The sequence below is a fragment of the Tenrec ecaudatus genome, chromosome 7, assembly GCF_050624435.1.
Source record: "Tenrec ecaudatus isolate mTenEca1 chromosome 7, mTenEca1.hap1, whole genome shotgun sequence".
Classification (NCBI taxonomy): domain Eukaryota; kingdom Metazoa; phylum Chordata; class Mammalia; order Afrosoricida; family Tenrecidae; genus Tenrec; species Tenrec ecaudatus.
The window spans coordinates 98,204,701-98,225,729 of record NC_134536.1 but is presented as its reverse complement, the minus strand read 5'-3'; the positions used below and the strand labels follow the sequence as shown (position 1 = coordinate 98,225,729).

At 36.5% G+C, this 21,029-nt stretch overlaps 1 protein-coding gene across 7 annotated transcripts in view; it reads left to right on the top strand.

The window, feature by feature from the left end:
* Positions 1–21,029, top strand: part of SENP6 (SUMO specific peptidase 6) — a 115,818-nt gene that overhangs the window by 88,360 nt on the left and 6,429 nt on the right. For 6 of the 7 annotated variants that reach the window (XM_075554880.1, XM_075554878.1, XM_075554879.1 and 3 more), the window contains 5 exons: positions 3,621–3,730; positions 3,819–3,935; positions 6,880–7,002; positions 8,166–8,258; positions 14,744–15,177. In XM_075554880.1, coding sequence (XP_075410995.1) covers positions 3,621–3,730; positions 3,819–3,935; positions 6,880–7,002; positions 8,166–8,258; positions 14,744–15,177 — 877 coding nt within the window. Of the gene's footprint in view, positions 1–3,620; positions 3,731–3,818; positions 3,940–6,879; positions 7,003–8,165; positions 8,259–14,743; positions 15,178–21,029 lie in introns of those variants that run through there. The other variant, XM_075554883.1, reaches the window with a different exon arrangement.

Here is a 21,029-nt window from a genome sequence, read left to right as displayed (position 1 = left end):
GCATTTGCTCTCCACTTAAGCCCTTTGCATCAGGCCCTCTTTTTCTCCCTCTCTCCCCGCTTCCCCCTCCCTCATGAGCCCTTGATAATTTATAGTTTATTATTTTGTTATATCTTGCCCTATCCGGCGTCTCCCTTCACCCCCTTTTCTGTCATCCATCACCCAGGGGGGAGGTCACATGTAGATCCTTGTAATCGGTTCCCCCTTTCCAACCTACTCACCCTCTACCCTCCCAGTATTGCCCCTCACACCCCTGGTCCTGAAGGTATCATCCACCCTGGATTCCCTGTGCCTCCAGCTCCTATCTGCACCAGTGTACAACCTCTGCTCTATCCAGACTTACAAGGTAGAATTCGGATCATGGTAGTGGGGGCGGGGGGAGGAAGCATTTAGGAACTGGAGGAAAGCTGTATTCTTCATTGGTGCTACATCACACCCTGACTGACTCATCTCCTCCTCTAGACCCCTCTGTGAGGGGATCTCCAGTGTCCTACAAATGGGGTTTGGGTCTCCACTCTGCACTTCCCCCTTCATTCACTATGGTAAGATTTTTTTTTTTGATGATGCCTTATACCTGATCCCTTTGACACCTCATGATCGCACAGGCTGGTGTGCTTCTTCCATGTGGGCTTTGTTGCTTCTGAGCTAGATGGCCGCTTGTTCATCTTCAAGCCTTTAAGACTCCCAGATGCTATCTCTTTTGATAGTTGGGCACCATCAGTGTTCTTCGCCACTTTTGCTTATGCACCCTTTTTTCCTCGGCGATCATATCATGGAGGTGTGCAGCCAATGGCATGATTTTTTTGTTCTTTGATGCCTGATAACTGATCCCTTCGGGACCACGTGATCACACAGGCTTGTGTGTTCTTCCATGTGGACTTTGTTGTTTCTGAGCTAGATGGCCGCTTGTTTATCTTCAAGCCTTTAAGACCCCAGACGCTATCTCTTTTGATAGCCGGCCATCATCAGCTTTCTTCACCACATTTACTTGTTCACCCGCTTCGGTTTCAGCAGTTGTGTCGGGAGGGTGAGCATCATAGAATGCCAATTTAATAGAAGAAAGTATTCATGCATTCAGGGAGTGCTTGAGTAGAGGCCCAAGGTCATTCTGCCACCTTAATACTAAACCTATAAATATATGCACATAGATCTACTTCCCCATCCTCATATATATATATATATTTGCATTTATATGTCTTTGAATAGACCTCTGTAAATGCCTTTTGCCTCCTAGCTCTTTCCTCTATTTCCCTTGAGTTTCCTCCTGCCCCACTATCATGCTCCGTCCCCCCCTGGGTTACAGCTATACCTCTTCTTTACGTTACCTTACCCTTGATCATTCCCTACCAGGCCTGCCACTCCCCCCTCACCACCAATTTGGATCCCATGTTGTTCCCTTGTCCCTGGGTTTGTTAACACCACTTCCTTACCCCATACATCCCCCTATCCCAAGGAATTTAGAATTTAATTTCTTGATGCATTTTACATTTATGTATAACATTTTTATACATCTTTGAGAACTTGGAAAGTGGAAAATGTGTATCAGTGGTCTTGGTTGTCAGTGTATACTTGTAGTTCCAGAATATTTATTCATACAGTTAGGCAACTTTGCTGAAAGCTCTACCAGCGGTAACACAGTGCCATTGTAACAAGTAATATATTTTAGATAATACAAGTAAGATCTCTGAATTTGTCACCTACCCCAGCAACTAAACTTTGCTGACTTATATTAGGAAAGCTTACTCTTTCAACATGAGTACAATTTTAGAAATATGGCTATGCAAGGCACTGTCGTGGTAAAGATGAGCAGAAAAAGACTCACACATGGTTAGTGAGTTAGGTAAAGAGCAGAGGAAAGAAGAAGAGATGCTTTTTATTTTGGTGATTTGCTTGTAAGAGATGCCAGAAGAAAAAAAGCAGACTTTTCTCTAAAGATCACTTTTTTAATTTATCTTTGTGTTGTGCAAGGTAGCTTTGGTAGTACAGTGTTTAGGCAATTCTCTGTTAACCAAAAGGTCAGTGGATCAAACGCTGTAGTGCTAACAGTAGAAAGATGTGAAATCTGCTTCCAGCCTTGAAAATCATCAAGGATTCCTATGAGTTTGAGATGACTCAATGACAGTGTATATGCATGTACACGCCACAATTTTGCGTAGAGCTATAATGGTGCTGTTGGGTAAGCGTTGGTCTGCTACGTACAAGATCTGGGCTTCAAATTAACCATCTGATCCTCAAGAGAAAGTGAGTCTCTGTGCTCCCATATAAAAACTCACAAATGGAAGTGGGTATAGTGCTTAATCGATTACGAAGGAGTACCCCAAAAAACTGGAATATTTTCAAAGTTATCTGTTTAAATTTTTTTTCCAAATACAACCTTATTACCTTCAAAGGTATCCCCATTATACTTAACACTTTTGTCATCTATGCGATTCCATACTTGGAAACATTTTTCAAATTCATCTGTTTGGATAGCTGACAGCACCTCCCTTATTTCTTTCTTTACCACTTCTACGTCCTCAAATCACTGTCCTTTAATGTCCTTCATTCAAGGAAATGAAGAATTTGCATAGAGCAGCTGGGTCAGGTGTGTAGTGCAACTGAGGCATGCTGGTTTTTGGTTTTTTTTTGCTAGAAACTGGCTCACTGAAATTGCTGCATCTGCAGGTGCGATGTGGTGCAAAACCAGTTCTCCACCTGCCATAAATCAGGCCATTTTTGTTGCACACCGTTACACAACCTTTTCAGAACCTCTCAATAGAAAGCGTTATTAACAGTCAGACCTGGTGGAACAAACTCCAAATAAACTAAAAACTAAAAGTGGACATTTTTGTCCGTTTGGGAAGTTGACATCCAGAACAAGGTTTTTCGTCAATTAACATTACACCTTTTTTTGAAATGAGAAAACCGTTTATACACTTGAGTTTCCCCCTTATAAACTGTGTTCAGCATCACAACAGTTTCTGTGGCATTTTTCCAGAGAGCAGGAAACAAAATTTCACAGTCAAACGCTGTTCTCTTTAATCAGCCATCACCAAAAACAAGGTTCTAGGGAAACTACTTTGATAAAAAAATTCACTGTAACCAGAGAGAACCTTTCCAGTCAATGCCACTGGGTGCACTTAACTCAGAGTGAGTTACTCAATGCTAGCCTAGTGGCAAAAATGTGAACTACTAAAGCTCTGATCCACCCAGCGTAATTCCTGTTTGGGTTTTTTTTTTTAAGGGGGGGTACCCCCTCTTTATTTTCTCTGGGCTTCTGCCTTTACATCTGTGGCCATTAGATTTAGGTGGGTTTATTGCTTTTGGGGTGGGAGGGTAGGGCAGTGGACACTGTATCTGTTCTTAGAATTTTACTAATGTTCATAATCTAATTTAATATGGATAATAGCCATCTTGGGACAAAATACTAGAAAACTGGTGTTACATAAATTTTGGAGAACATCACTATTGTACAAGTTATATTTAAAAAGTAAAATGTCCCTAAGTTTTATGTTTTGTTTTGGTTGTCAAATATCATGCACAAATATTTATAGATAGATATTTTTAATCCTCTGGGGTTCTCAATTTTGCAATTTTTCCCAGTTGATTTTATGAGTTGATAGTTTAATTTCCTTTCCCAGGTGTCCTTTGAATCTAAAATACAACTTCGAAGCAAACAAGAATTCCAATTTTTTGATGATGATGAAGAAACTGGAGAGAGCCATACCATCTTTATTGGTCCTGTAGAGAAGTGAGAGAATTCCTTCTTATTTGCAGTGTTCTGAATTTCTTTCTCTCCCCTGGTATAGTGTGTAATACTTTTGTTTGTTTTGTTGCAGACTAATAGTATATCCACCACCTCCAGCTAAAGGAGGAATTTCTGTTACAAATGAGGACCTGCACTGTCTAAATGAAGGGGAATTTTTAAATGATGTTATTATTGACTTTTATTTAAAGTAAGTTATTTTTCTACTAAATATGTAGCTAATTTTTCATTTTGTATCCTATTGTATATCTGATTTTTGGCATCAAACTGTATGGGCTTTGAATTCTTTCATTACCACTTATTGCACGATGTTTGGAAGTAGTTAGTCTCTTGTATATCCTAGTTTTTATAGAAATAATGATAATTTCTAAAATAATTAAATAAGTCAATTGCAAGGAAAGTGGCACATGCAACATGTTCAAAAAATGTGATTTCATATATTATTGATATAGTGTTTCTTCCCAAACAGGTACTGTTTGCTATCACCATGTTTGGAAATGATTCGTTTAGCAGCTAGTAAAATACTATTTCATCTACTTCCTTGAATTAATGTTCATTAGGTACCAACCTTATATTCTATGTGATTGCTTTAATAGAAATGTATAGTTTATAAAGAACACAAAGTTAGGATTGAAGCAATAGTAGAATTACTAACATAGTACAGATAAAACAAAAAATAGTTCATTCTCTTTGGAATCTAGTTTTAGAAAACATTCTTGGGTAAGTTATTATCATAACCCAGTATGTACGTCCATACATATTAATACCTGTAGTGTTTGGCATAAATTGGTATGTGTTTACTGGTTTATGAAGGAAATGGATAAGGGCATGAAACAAAACAATTACCAGCATGTTCAGAGCTTTCTAATGTTTTCTAGTGTATTCTGTTGTACCTTTTTTTACATTTATTTCCATATTTTTCTCCTGTGGATTAAATGTTACTCTGTAAGTCTCAGGTTTTGATTAATCTCTCACAATAGCCAATAACCAGTGACTTCATAATAGCAAACAATTATAAAGTGCTAACTTGTTTGTGTTATTAATGCAACCAGTCACGTTCAATCCAAAATGAGAGTCAGCGACCCAGAAAAACCTTAAAGTATAAGTAAGTTTATTCCTCTACTAGAAGTGTCTATTAACCTCCGAAATGACCAAATGCAACCAAACAAAGTGAATGTAAAATCAAAATTTATTGTTTTGTCATTAAACCACGATGAAGCTTAGAACTGAATCGCTTGGCCCTTACTCTTATCATCTCCCAGTTCACATTGCTTGAAGCTCTTAGTAGCCAATATTCTCTTTTTTTTTTCCACACCAACAGCCTTACATCATTTATTGTTAAACTTGATTAGGAAGCAAAAAACCAAGGAATAAACCAGATTAATTTGCCAATAGAAATTCAAGTCATCAGATGGGGACAAAATTTGAGCCTGGGAAAATGCGGCCATCCGTGCCACCCTTCAGGGGGCTCCTTACAGCCCCAGCTTGGTTCTTCTCCAATGTCTTCTCTTGGAGTTGTACCTGATTTTATGACCGGTTTTCATTCAAATCCATTGGGGAATGGGCCGATTCTGCTTCTGTTTCTTGGCCAGGAATCTCTTGATCCTGTAAGTCTTATGAGACGACATGGTGAAGTCGGAGCACCACCACACTCAGGGTGGCAGAGAAACGGAGAGAGGGAGGAGAGCGCCAATATTCTCTTAAGTCTGTGTTGGGCTCAACACATTTAAATCTCAGGACAGTTGATCTTCTTTGTAGCTTTAGTGTCTTTTGGAAAACTGACTTAGCCTGCCCCCTTTGTACTGTGTCACTTTGCAGGATTGCTGCTTGGCACACGTATGGAAAGTCCAGCGGGTTGTGGGAATGTTTGCCATGTTGACGGCAGCACTGCCAGCACAAAAAGCTGTTCTGATGTATTTAACAAATAAAACCGGTTATTGAAACCTACCACCATGATTTGTTTTCAAATTCTTGATTATTAATGTTTATAATGCACAATTTTAAAATAAAACATTTTTATTCATCATTTTATTGGGAGCTCTTACAGATATTGTAGCAATTCACAAGCTTAACTTAGGTTAAGCATAATTGTACAATTGTTGCTACCATCAGATTCAAAACATTTTCTTTCTTGAACTCTTATATCAGCTCCTCTTTATCCCCTCCCTCCTCCAGCCTACCCCCCAGAAACACTTACTCAGTTATATATTACTGTTTGATTATTTATTTTCTATTTCCCCCCTCCCTCATGGACCCTTGATCATTTATCAATTATTTTGTCATATCCTTCACTGTCCGACATCTCCCTTCACTCACTTTTCTGTTGTCCGTCTCTCTGGGAGGAAGTTATATGTAGATCCTTGTAATGGGTTCCCCCTTTCCACCCAACCCTCACTCTGCTCTCCCAGTTTTTTATTATTATTATCTGCTGTGTCTTAAACCATCCAATGTATCCATTCATCTGCAATTCTGTTGTTTGTTCCCCTTGAGTGGGGTTTTACAATCATCATTGTTATCAACCCCCACCCCACCCTGTACTCTCAGGGAATCATTACTCCCGGCTTAATTTTACAAATGAACATATACAGGTCTAACAGGACCTTAATAGTAAGGGGAGCAAATACTAAAGAGGGTAGTTATGTGTTTCATCAGTGCTGTACTGCATCCTGGGCAGTGGCTCTTCTGTGAAGGGCTGCCCAACGAGCCTACAGGTGGGTTTGGGGCTGTACTCTGTCTGTGCTCATTTATATCAGTTTGATTGCTTCAATAAAACATTGTAACAAGAGTAAAATGTTTTAATCAGAGTAGTAGTACTATAGTTCAGCTTCTATCAGATAATTTTGACTTGAAGTTTAGATGAGAGGTGATTTAAGAGACCTAACAGTGATGTTAGTAGGAGTGAAGATAACTTGAGTCTTTAGGAGGTAGAGTTATTGGGGCCGATTAAATAGAGATGAAGAAAGACATGGGTACCAAAGAACTATTAAATAATCTTGCCACTAAAATGGAGAAGTGGAATGACTTTGAGTAGAAAGTGGGATGAGTTCTCTTTTAAATGTTTACAATACAACCATCATTCATTGCTTGGCCGGCTGTTTAAATTGCATTACATGGGAATTATTTTTATAAACTAGATATTTGGTGCTTGAAAAACTGAAGAAAGAGGAAGCCGACCGAATTCATATATTCAGTTCTTTTTTTTATAAACGCCTTAATCAGCGAGAGAGGAGAAACCTTCATGAAACAACCAATCTATCGTAAGTCAAGCTCTTTAAAAACATTTAACAGATGAGGTCACTTGGACATGACAATAAGATTTACTTACATTGAAGCACTATCATTCAGTTCTGTTAATATTTTATTGTTAAAGTGCTATAACTCCTAATATTATTAAGCTTAAAGAACACTTGGTATTCATAAAAGTAATCTAGGTGTGATATCTGGAACAGTGCTTCCTCGATATGCCTAATAGTCTCTCTGAAGAGATCACTTATTAAATACAGATTGCTCTCTTGCTTTGTTTTGTTCTGATGTTATTTTGCCATTGCTATTCTAGATATTACCAAAAATCACTCCCGTCAAGTTGCTTCTGACTCATTGGATGATAGAACTGTGCCTGTGGTTTTCCAAGACCACAGCTCTTTATGGGGGTCGCTGCATGTTTTCCCACAGAGCAGCTAGTAGCTTTGAACAGCTAATCTTGCAGTTAGCAGCCCAACACCTAACTCACTACACCATATTGGGTATGAGTTATTTTCTAGTTTTTCTTCCATATTAAACAATCAGCTGTAATACTTTCTGGTAACTGTTTAAAAGAAAGTACCTCTTTTTTTTTGTTGCATAACTTTGATGTTTGACATGATCCCTGCTAACATAAAGTAATGTTTTTTCACTGTACCAGTAGCTGCCAATTTGGTGGGTTCTCATTTAAAATTTACTGCCCTTGAGTTGATTCTAATTGAGAGAGATGCTACAGTGCAGGGTAGAACAGCCTTTGTGGGGTTTTGAGACTCTTAAATCTCTAGGAATAGAAAGACTCTTCTTTCTCTTTTGGAGCAGGTTGTGGTTTCAAACAGCTGATTTTGTGTGTCTTAGGGTTAATGTTAATTATTTTCTTGCTATCACCCTCAGATATGTTTTTTCTTTCATCTTTTCTCCTAGGTTTCTGTAAGTAATGCCCCGATACACCAGGTATATCTAGGAAATAGTAGGATATAATAGCTGGAATTAAATATTTCTCCACTTTCATGGTTTCCCTGAATCCGTCTCAGATAATTTATTTTCTCTCTCCTCACCTGGATAAACCTTCATAAACAAATGTTTGTGCTGGTGATTCGTCATAATTTATAAATCAATGCATATAAGCCAAAGCACTAGACACTTAGATGATATATATTGATATTTATTTTTTGTCTTACAGAATACAGCAAAAGCGACATGGGAGAGTAAAAACCTGGACCCGGCATGTAGATATTTTTGAGAAGGATTTTATATTTGTACCCCTTAATGAAGCGTGAGTAAGAATTTCTTTATTTTTTTTAATTTTTTAATTAATTTTTTTAGTTTACTTTCTTTAAATTGTTTCTTTCTGTAAATGGGCTGACAGTTTTCAGAAAATGAGATTCTGAGATGTAGAAATCTATTTTTAACATTTCAGAGAAATTTATTGGGGAATTTTATGCAAACTTCTTATGAAAAATGATAGTTTCCCAAAAGTGAATCATATATGACAATTATTTTTGCAATCACTAGACCAGTTATCTTTTGAAATTTAGTTTTATGAAGGTACTTTGAGTAGTTCATGGAAAGATTTTATCTTTTCATTTTTGTGTATCCACAAACATTTTAAAGTCCTCTGATATTGATAAACATGAATCAGTGTCATTAAAATAGAAAAGGCTATTGTATACCAAAAGATAACTAATTTAGAAGACTTTATTTGGACTTTTGGTTCTCAAAAAAATGTCTCCTAACCCCAAAAGAGAAGGATGGGTGGAATTAGGAAATTTATCTATTCTGTCCACTGGAAGCAATTTTATAAATAAACGAAGGTACTTCACCATTGTAATTCTCAGTTACTAAACTGTTGATAACAGATAGTTGTACCCACTGTCACCTAGTTCATTCTGATTCATGCTCACTGGTGGCTCAATGACTAGAGGCATGGTTTAAAGACAGTTTTTAGGCATTACCATCAAGCCAGTTCTCGCTCTTAGGTTTTCCACGAGGGTAAATATTTATAGGAAGACAGCCTCATCTTTTTCTCAAGGAGCAACAGGTGGATTTGAATCAGTTATTGTGGTGTTGGCAGCTCAACATTTTTCCCATTATGCTATTCTATTAGGATAATACTGTGTGATGCAAGTGATTTCTTTTCCTACACCCTCCAATCAGAGCCCACCAGGGATAAACCTGTAGTTGAACAACTTGTGTTATAATTACGAGAGACAAGACATGCAAAAGAAACCATGAAGTATCTAATTAAGAAGGAGCATGAAAGAATCTTTTAGATTTGGGTTTCATGAAGGAATTTCGGGGAGGGTCAGAAGTAATGATTTGTGAGAAATATGATTTATGCTTGGTTGGTTGTTGTGACAAAATCTGTATCAGGAGAGAGGGATGTTAGCTATTACTTGAATCTACTATGACCTTGTTACTTGACTCAGCTACAAATTATGAAGTGGCTTTCCTTTGTCTCATTTTAACATGGTCTCAGTATAATTTTGAAGTTGATTTTCTGTTAAATTGTTATATTAGAAGGACTCATTGTGAATAACAAGTCAGCTTCTGAATGTACTACTTAAAAAAAACTATAGTCAAATTCTGTGTACTTAAATAAATAGTTTAATCATGAGACCTGTGTTCTATTAATTAGTCCAGTCAAAAGTAAGCAAAGTCTAAATATTGATTATAATACACCGCTTCTTCAAAACTATGAATTTTTAAAATAAAATATTGCACTCTTCATTCTCCCCAATTTAAGGTAAGTTTCCTTACATGAACCTGTCATGTAGAGTAACATTTGAAGTCAATCTTATTACTGTTGTAAACTAACGTTGAACTTACACTGAAACCATTTGTGGGGAACCAATCTCAGTGATCGATTTATAACCACCCCACCCCCCAGGGGGAAGAACAACAGAAATATGGGTTAAGGGCAACAGTGGGCGGTGTAAGAAATGAAAATAATAATAATAATAATAATAATGTATAATTTATTAAGGACTCCCAAGGGCGGGAGAAGGAAGGAAAAAAAGAGGAACTGATTCCAAGGGCTCAAGTAGAAATGGTTTAAAATGATGATGGCAACATATGTGCAACTGTGCTTCATAAAATTGATGTATGGATTGTTACAAGAGCTGTAAAAGTTCCCAATAAAACGATTTATTAAAAAGAAAGAAAACCATTTGTTAGAAAATAAACAAAAAATTTAAATAGAAATAGAATTTGAAGACACATCGCGATGAAGCTTAGAACTGAATCACCTGGCCCTTACTCTTCTTATCTCCTCCCAGTTCAAATTGCTTGAAGCTCTTAATAGCCAATATTCACTTTAGCGGTAGAGACACATCCCTTTTCAACACTACATCTGATGTGAATGGAAATCACTGTTAATGCTTCCTGAAATCTTGGTAGGAAAAATGGGCAAAAGTATAGGTGTCTGCCCTTAACGTAGGAGAATAACTTCTAAATCAAAAGGGACTGTTTTAAGAGATAGAGTCACAAATGTTTATATTATGGTACTTACACTAAGTTATTATGGTTAGCTGCCACCCAGTCAGTCATCTACCCAGGAGGCCCCATGGGTACAAAAAGATAGACTCACATATTTATTATTTATTTTTATATATTCTTGGTGGTACTAATTATCTCTAAAGTAGAGAATATGTCTGTTAAAAATTGTCTAAGTAATTGACAAGGAGAAGAAATTTAATATTTGGGTCATATCTTGAGTTAGCTGAAATTGGAAGGGACTTCAAGATTATCTCATTCACCTTTCTGTTAGCCAAGGAATGTTTTTATCCTAGCTCATAGCTAAGAAAGTAAAATATATAAGGCTTATCTATATTGTCATAGCTAAGAAATATTTAAAACTATGGCAGACTTAGGTTGTAGCTATGTTAAAAACACATTCTCCACATTTTAATATTTTTTAAACTGAAACATGACAAAATCAACTGTCTTTGATTTGTCTAAGTGGTAAGTTCGTGTCTTACCCTTTCTGATACCCAGGCCTGACCTAACTCCATGTAGAATACTGAGGCATAATCACTTAGCACAACAGAAGAACACTTACCCATCTGGGCTTTACTGAGGATGACATCAACTTTTATGACCTTTTTATGGATGCTTTCCAAAAAAGGGATAGGCAGTGCTGTTTTTCACTCAATGCTACCTTGGGTTGATTAAACATTTTGCAGAACTCAGAATGTGAACTAGCCCAATCCATGTTAAATAATGTATTAGTTGTGCCATGCTAGAAAACACTCTACGATCTAGAGCCTGTTTATTGTATCCCCAGCACATAACACTGTGTTGGTTTTACAATTACTTACCCAGGTCATGTAATTTCTTACTCTAAATTGTCCCCCACTATTGGGAACTGTGATACCTGGATTAGCTCTCTTTTCAGTACCCACTTGATAGCTGTAACACTTTAGTAATTTAAGTGTTTTGATATATTTTGATAAATTATTTCCTTTCCGTGTACATTCATTTCACAATTGCATGGCGTTTATGTGCATAACTATTTTCAGTAGTGAACCCTTTTTACCTCCCTTGGTGATATATATGACTGACATATTTGGCTGATAACCTAAAGCTTGGCTTTTTAATCCCACCCAAAAGGCCTGGGAAAAAAGACTTAGGGATCTATTTCTGAAAAGTTAGCCAATGGAAACCCTATGGAACACAGTCTACCCTGATACACACCCAGTTGCCCTGAGATAAATGCAAAAAGTTCATGGAAATATGGAATTAACATGTATTATGGTTTGTAGCTGGCCTGTACTTGTATTCATTTCCTTTTCTAAACAGTGTTTTAAGATCTGTACCATTGGTTAAATTAATGAAACTATTGATAGAATTAATTACCTGGTTGATAATATTCTCAAACATAAAATGATAATATCTCTAAAGTGAACCAGAGACATATATAATGTGGATTTATTTGGGGCTCCCACTTCCTTCTAACTCCAGTCTAAGCACAATTACTTCTTATGACATGACCTTGCTTCATGCTCACCCCATAACGATATCAGTAGTATAGCAAAGTGTGGTGAAGAAACTAGATGGTGCACAGCTGTCAGAAGGAAGTGTCTGGGGTCTTAAAGGCTTGTCTTCAAACAAGCAACCATCTAAGTGATATATCAACTAAGTCCACATGGAAGTTGCACACTAGCCGGTGTGATCTAAGGAATGTAAATAATTCAATCCAAATCCAAAGGAGGGAATTGTATCTGAGCTTAAATTGTGAACATCTAATTTGAAGAAGACTGTGGATGACAGTGGATACCCAAAATTCATTTGTAGGTTTCACACATGGATTAAGCCTCTGGTCAATCTTCTCATGACTATGTTCCAGGGATGTGAATATCCTTGTTGTCTTACACATTGTAAAGCTGATTATGGCAGATGTGGTTAAGTCAAAATATAATATCCTATCATTTTATCTCCCTTACGACCCATTTCAAATTTTTGGATTTTCCTTTTTTTTTTAAGTGAAGGGGAGCTATACATAGATCAAGCCTATAAGGAACACCTTCTGACCATAGACCAGGGTCTTGAGTAGCAAAGTGCTCCGGAAAGTAGATTATCACAGATGCAGTTAGGTTAAAATTTAACACCCTGTCATTCCACCCCCACCCCCCATTTTTGAAAAGTTTCGTCTTTTTTTATTACTAATCATTTTATTAGGAGCTCTTACAGATATTATCACAATCCATAATTCAGTTAGATCCAGCATAATTTTACAATTGCTACCACCATCAGTTTCAAAACATTTTCTTTCTTCTTGCATTCTTTGATATCAGCTCACCTTTATCCCCTACCCACTCTATCCCGCACGGACCCTTATTATATATTGTTATTATTTTTGCCTTATATTACACTATCCAATGTATCAATTCACCTGTGATTCTGTTATTCATTATCCTTAAGTGGGGTTATACAGTCATCATTACTATCAACTCTCCTTTTCTGCTCTCTCCTTTCCCTCCCCTCCCCATTCTTCCCTATACCTTCGGGGAATCATTACTCCTGTTAACTGTTTCTGAAGGTTTATCTGTATTAGCTTTCATTCATTGAACGCTCTTCATTATACAAATGAACATACGCAGGTCTAACAAGATTAATGAGGTGAAATTATGACCATAATATTAAGGGGAGGAAATAATAAAGAAATAAAGGATGGTTATGTGTTTCATCAGTGCTGTAACACTCCCTAGATTTATCATCCCTTCCATGTGGCCCTTCTTTGAGGGACTGTCCAATTATATTACATTAGGTGTTGGATCTCTACTTTGTCTTTTTACGTTGTGTCCGTTTGATTGCTTGATACCTATCCCCATCAACACTTCATGTTCACACAGGCTGGTGTGCGTTCTTCCATGGGGACTTATTTGCTTCCCTGCTGGATGGCTGCTTGTTTATATTCAAGCCTTTAAGACCCCGAACGCTATATCTTTTAATAGCCAGATACCACCAGCTTTCTTCACCATATTTGCTTATGCACCCACTTTATGTTCAGTGCATTTTATCTCCCCTTTGACCTATTTTACGCTTATTCTAGTTTTTAGTATTTCTGCATTCTTTTTGATTGATGTTTTTCTCTTTTAATGTGTTAATGTTGTTTATTTGTTCTTCTGTATATGAAATCCTGAATAGGTAAATCTATTGGAGTCAATAACTAGATTAGTGGGTTTTTTTTGTGTTATGGCAAGAGAGGTTAGAAGGAAATTGGGATATTATAATGAAAGAAGAAAACATTCTAAATTTGATGATGGTAAGGATTGTATAAGTCAGTATAATTGGATTATGGACTTGTTTGATGTGTGAATTTTATGCCAATAAAACTTCAAAATACAAAGTAAAAAAATTTTAATGGAATTTCCCGCCATGTTTTTAAAGGCTTTCCCTTTAAGTAGTTATATAGATAACTGCTTACATATGTGTGTTCATACGACATTTTTTCCAAAATGAACACGTGCAGTGCAATTTATATGGGCAGGGGTGGGAAGACACAAAGCAAACACGCAACCTTCAGAGCATGTATGCTTCTCGTGGGTGCTATGTGCCTAATATACATGGGTGCGTTACGTGCAGAGAAACGTGCCTGTGCGTGTATGGGCACAAAATCAAATTCATTGTCATCGTTATTTCTAACTCACAGTGACCTTGTCAGGCAGAGTAGAACTGCTCCCATTGGTTTCCAAGGCTATGTGATCCTCTTATCTTTTGGTTAGCAGCTGAGTACTGTTAGTACCAATCTATCAGGGCCTCGAGGCTTTTGCCACAATACAGTACTTAGAAAATGTCAAAAACTATATAGTCTGTATAGATTTCTGAGCACATTTTAATATTAAATAAATCCAGTACATTTTCTTAAGCTTTTATACATAGAGGACAAGGGGGAGGTTATATTAAAATGATGAACTGTAAAGTAATCTATATTATGTTGCCTGGAAAAGTAATGATTTTATTCATAGCAAAAGTAAGAAAATGAATTGCTATAAAAGTGAATTCAAACTACATCCTTTAAGCATAAATTCTAAAGCCTATCAACCAAAGTAAATGTGTTTAAGTCGATGTTGTATTCTATGATGGATCAATGATCATGTAAACAGTGGGTTAATTTAAGAATGGGGAGGAGAATTGGAGAAAAAATTGGATCTTAATCAATTTGTTTACAAAGCTTTAGAAGGAACCTCAAGCTATATGTATTGCCAAATATGATAAAATTTTATAATAACATTCAGTAGTTTCATTTGTGTTTTACAGTGCACATTGGTTTTTGGCTGTTGTTTGTTTCCCTGGTTTGGAAAAACCAAAATATGAACCTAATCCTCATTACCACGAAAATACAGTCATACAAAAAAGTTCAACTGTAGAGGACAGTTGTATTTCTTCTCCTTCAGCCTATGAAATGGACAGTTGTTCTTCACAAAACTCTTCTGCCAAACCTGTAATTAAGAAGATTCTAAACAGAAAGCATTGTATAGCTTTACTTGATTCAAATGCTGTACGGGAAGAAAGTGACCCTCGTTGTAGGAGAAATATATGCAATGTGAAATGTAGTATGAAAAAAATTAATCATACTTCAAGTGAAAGTGAAGAATCAAATAAAGGAGAATCTGCTTGCCACAAAGCTGTTGATAGGACTAAAAGTGAGAATGGCCTACAGGATGAATATTTAAGTTCTCCACACCAAACAGGTATGTGTTCTTGAAACAATGAAAGCATTCAGAAGCTATTAACTTTTTAAAATAGGGTTAACGAAGGAGTAATTTGCGTTCAATAAAATCCATTCATTTCGCCTAACATTTATTTAGTAGGCTTGGAGAAAAATAGGTAGTCCTATCGTCATAGAACTTTTCCAAATTGGAAAAATATTCCATGTGTTCCCCTTACCCCCTCAATCTTTTAGATGATTTTTAAATCAGATTTACACTTTCCATTGTTGGATCTCAGATTTATTTTAATTTCGTAAGAAATTTGTTGAATTCAGCATAAGTAATGTTTGCTCAGTGTTAGAACTTTAAAGGAAATTAATTCACTCAAAATGTAAAAGTAGATAAAGTGAGATCCATTGCAATTAAATGATTATCAGATCAGATTCGCACACTGAGGGGTGGAGTTGAATCTGGTGAAATACTGTATAGTTAAAACCTTAATCAAAAATACTTGTATATAGATTACTATTTCTTTTATTTTAACCCTTGGCTAAAAAATCATTCAATTTTATTGAGTGGCTTTTCTTATTCACATCATTATATAATACTGTGTGTATAAAGGTTTGGCAAATCGACAGCTAACCTCGCTTATTTAGGGCAAGTTAATTGCTTTTGTTAAATTCTTTGTTAACGATTTTAAGTAAGTCTTAACTGTTGCTTACCATATTTTTTCACCCTTAGCTAATTATAATGTCTACCACCCATGTCGGTGAGATTTAACTCTCCCCAGAGAGTTCCTTGAGTATTGCTTTTGGAAAAAGCATTCTTAGCGTTGTTAAGAATGCACCTTTGTTTTCTTTTTTTCCTTAATAAGTTATTTTATTGGTGGCTCTTACAGCTCTTATAACAATGCATACATCAATTGTATCAAACACATTTGTACATATGATTCCATCATTGTATTCAAAACATTTTCTTTCTGCTTGACTCCTTTTTCCCGCCCGTCCCACCCTCCTGGATCACTGATAAATTATAAATTCTTACTCTTCATTTCTTATACGGTCAACTTTCTCCCTTCGCCACATTTTTGTTGGGGGTTATACATGTGGATCATAGTGGTTGGTTCCCTGTTTCTCCCCCTTCCTCCCCTCTCCCCCCCTACCTTCATAGTATTGCTACTCTCATTCCTGTTCATGAGAGTTTTGTCTGTCCTGGTGTCCGTGTGTTGAGAGCTCTTACCTGTACCAGTGTACACGCTATGGTCTAGCCAGATTTGTAAGATAGAATTGGGGTCATGAGAGTGGTGAGGTAGAGAGGCAGGCATTAAAGAACTAAAAGAATGCTGTGTGTTCAGTCAGTGCTATGCTGCACCCTACCTAACTCCTAACATCCTCGTGACCCTTCTGTGAGGGAATGTCCAGTTGTCTACAACTGGGTTTCGGTTCTCCACTCCGACCTCATTATTTGCATCGATGTATTTATTTGTTTTGGATATTCTGATACCTGATCCCATCAACACCCCATGATCACACCGGCTGGTGTGCTTGTTCCATGTGGGCTTTGTTACTTTTCTGCTGGATGGCAGCTTAGTTAACTTCATGCCTTTTAAGTCTCCAGATGCTGTATCTTGGAAAAGCGAGGCTTTCTTTACCACATTTGCCTTTGTTTCCTTTCATTTTTCTTCAAGAATATGCTTTCTTGTACTTTACTAATTTTTATTTAAAAAGAATTTCCAAAATGACCTTTTAAGTAATTTTAAGGTTAACATTTCACCTTTTTTGAAACAAGAAAACCACTCTTACGCTTGTGTTTTTCCCATAATGCTGTCCTTGTCACCTGTGTTCAGCATCACAATAGTGTCTGCGGCATTTTTCCCAAACAGGAAATAAAATTTCACAGCTGCATGCTGTTGTCTTAAGCAGTTAACTTAAATCAGCTGTCACAAAAAACGGATGTTTGAGCGAAACTGGTTTTATGAAAAAATTCACTGTGACCAGAGAGTCACAGTGCGACGCCACTGAGTGCACTGACTCAGAGCTTGCTCAGTGAGAAAAAAAAAGGCGTACTATGAGAGTTGCATTCCTCCCAGGACAATTGCAGTTTAGGGAGGACATCTATCATTCCCCCCACATTAGTTAATTTACTTTGCTTCAGTGGCATCCCTCCTTTATTTTCCCTCTAGTTTTTTACTCAAAATTAACTTGCAGTATTTAAAATTGACCTTCTAAATTTGTTACCTGAAAAAATAATTTATTTTCCTGAAATAAAATTGTGTAAAATAGTTCTTAAAGGATTCTTTGGAGTTTTCTGCCTGGCTTGGTTCTGAATGGAAACAAGGATTTATTTAGAATTTGGAGGTGCTTTTTTTTAAAACTATATATGGTGTTTGACAACTGGTAAGCATTTTCAATAAAGTTTAGATTACATGTATTTTCTCTTTATCTCTTAAAAACAGCTAGGGACTAGTTAAAAGCTTTTTCTTTGTGGTTACTAAAATGATTAACAGGCAGTAATATTTTCCTGAGTGAGTCCTGGTGATGGCGTGGTTACGAGTTAGGCAATTAGAAAGCACAACCCACTCCACCCAAGAAAGATAATACTACATATTTATCTCAGTAGAAGCATGTATATTAATAAGATGCTAAACAGATTTAGTATATCTTCAATACTATGACTAGGGGGAAAGACCTGGTGATCTACTCCCAATAAGCCTAATTAAAACTCTGTGTATCAGAGCTTAAATTCGGCACACCCAGGTGGCATAAGGCTGGGGATGACAGTGAAAGCCCCAAATCAAATTACAGAACCCCTCTTGGACTAAGGCTGCATTGAATTTCCTAAGTTAAATTGACCAAGGAATGAATGTTCTTTTCCTAGATCAGAGTGTATTGGAATGTGGGTTATTTTAGATAACATTAGGGTAAAATAGTATCTTAACATTTGTTTCTTCTTTAAAAATTTAACCCCTTTTCAGCTTGTCTAGTTATTACATTCTGCTATTGTTCGTATTGAGATTCTTCTGTGTTTTATTCTGTTGTGATTAATGGGGTGTTTGTTTCTTTTTATTTTCTGTATTTACATTACATGAAATTCAGGATAAGTAAATGTATAGATACAGCAACTAAATTAATAGTTTGTTAAGATTATGACAAAGGGAGGTTGTTGGGGGAAAAGGGATCTCCTAATGGATACAAGAATGAAGAAACTTCTAAAATTGATTTAGGTGAGGAATATACAAAACTGTTTAATAGATTTAACTACTAAGTTTTCTGGTATGTGAATTACATGTCAATAAAACTTGAAATACTAAACCTATAAGTATATGCACGTAGATCTATATTTCCCCACTATCATATATAAATACATTTCCATATGTACATGCCTGTATTTAGACCTCTATAAATACCCTTTGCCTCCTAGTTCTTTCCTCCATTTCCTTTTACTTTCCTCTTGTCTCACTATCATGCTCAGCCTTCATTTGGGTTTCAGTAATTTATCTCAGTTACATTGTCCTTGCTGAATCCTTACCTCTCTCACCTCCGTGGCACTAATTTTGTATCACTTGTTGCTCCCTTGTACTTATGTAAATATACTTAATATAGAATGGTAGGGAAATAGATCTACGTGCATATATTTATAGGTTTAGTATTAAGGCAGCAGATGGACGTTAGACCTCCACTCAAATAATTCCTCAATGCAAGAACATGATGCACACCTTCCTGACACGATCGCTGAAGACCAGATGTGTGCATGAGCAAATGTGAAGGAAGCTGGTGGTGCCTGGCTATCAAAAGATACAGTGTCTGGGGTCTTAAAGGCTTTAAGGTAAACAAGCAGCCATCTAGCTCAGAAGCAACAAAGCCCACATGGAAGAAGCACATCAGCCTGCGTGATCACGAGGTGTCGAAGGGATCAGTTATCAGGCATAAAAAAAAAAATCATATTGTAAATGAGGGTGAGTGCAGAGTGGAGACCCAAAGCCCATCTGTAGGCAACTGTACACACCCCCTTACAGAAAGGTCATGGGGAGGAGATGAGCCAGTCAGGTTGCCAGGGTATCAACGATGAAACATACAACTTTTCCTCTAGTTCTTAAATGCCTTCTCCCCCACTATCATGATCCTAATTCTACGTTACAAATCTGGCTAAACCAGAGGTTGTACATTGGTACAGATAGGAACTGGAAACAGGGAATCCAGGGCAGATCCCTTCAGGACCAGTGGTGAGAGTGGCGATACTGGGAGGGTAGAGGAAAAGTGGGGTAGAAAGGGGGAACCAATTACAAGGATCTACATATAACCTCTTCCCTGGGGGATGGACAACAGAAAAGTGGGGGACAAAATAATTATAAATTATCAAGGGTTCATGACTGAAGGGGGGAGCAGGGAGGAAGGGGAGGAAATGAACTGATACCAAGAGCTCAAGTAGAAAGCAAATGTTTTGAGAATGGTGATGGCAACAAATGTTTGACACAATGGATGGATGTATCAGTTATGGTAAGAGTTGTATATGCCCCCAATAAACATTTTTTTAATAAATAAATTTACATTTAGAAGAACTTTTAAAGTATGTTAAAAAAATTTAAACCCCAAATGTCACTAGGTTCCATTATAATTATGGTATAGATGACATAATTTTGTTCTATTGTATATGGGGTCCCCCCATAATTGGGGACAAACTGAACTGTAACTAACAAGAACAAGCATGAGAATAATAGTGATAATGTTGAAGTGATTCATGTTAAGTGCTATAGTATCAAATATGTAGTGTTGATTTATGTGATAGCAAATAAGTGGAGTAGCATGTTCTCCCAGGGATAAAGGTTTAAGGGCAACCATAGGAAAAGAACGCGTGGTAGCATTAAGTTTTTGCTTAAAATTTTCAGTTTGATGCCACATAAAATATTTGGCTTGCCATGGTGCATGAAAACTATGTTTACACTAGTATCTTATTTTGGCTTTTTCTGTTGACCTTACTGAATAGAAATTCTAAGAAACTTGAGACTAAGAAAACAGCAGATTTGAATTACCACCTTTCCATTTGCATTGTTTCTCTCCCTTTTTAGAAATGCATATAGTTCAATTTTGTAGGTTAGATACTTATGTTATGCCTAATTTTTATCTACTGATTCTGAATTTCCTGAAGATTTGGACAAATTTTATTTAGATTTGGTTTTAGCTTCATGCAAACCTTGTCTTCAAAATAGCATGCTCATAATAAACAACACATTATAGTTCCTGGCTTTTTTTTCCAGGCAGATTTTATTTTCCTACAAATATGGAGTTCTGCATAATGACGTTCATTATTTTGTGCTGAACTGTTGTAATCGTTTTATGTGCTAGAGTTCTTTTGGAAAGCAAGTTACTTTGAACGTGTTGTTGCGTTTGTGGATTGGACCTCTGGGGTGCCATGGTTTTAGGTCTTTAGTACTAGTAGCTTATTTTCCTGGCAGCTTTGAACTGTTCTATTTAGTGAAAAGCCTACAAGTATAGACAAGGCAGAAAAGAGATACGATGCAAAATTACAAGAACTTGTCCATAACTCCGATTCGAACATACTGATTCTTTTCAGTCTCATAAATTTTCTCATTTTAATTTGTCTAAAGCAAACTTGTGCAATTTAAATAATTTATACTCACGTTCTTTATTATTTGACCGTCATACTTTGTTGTCATGGTAATTTCAAAACTGTGTAGTGTTTCATTTTATGTTCTACAAGTTGTTAACTATTCCAATTATTCAGTTTTTAAGTTACTTTTAGAGTGTTGTAGCTTCACTTATTAGGTGAAGATCTTTGGCATACCCAGTACATACACAAAAAGCTCACACACAAACATATATTTAATTACATTTCTTTGGTTCATATAATTGATCGAATTAATTTTTTGCTTTACT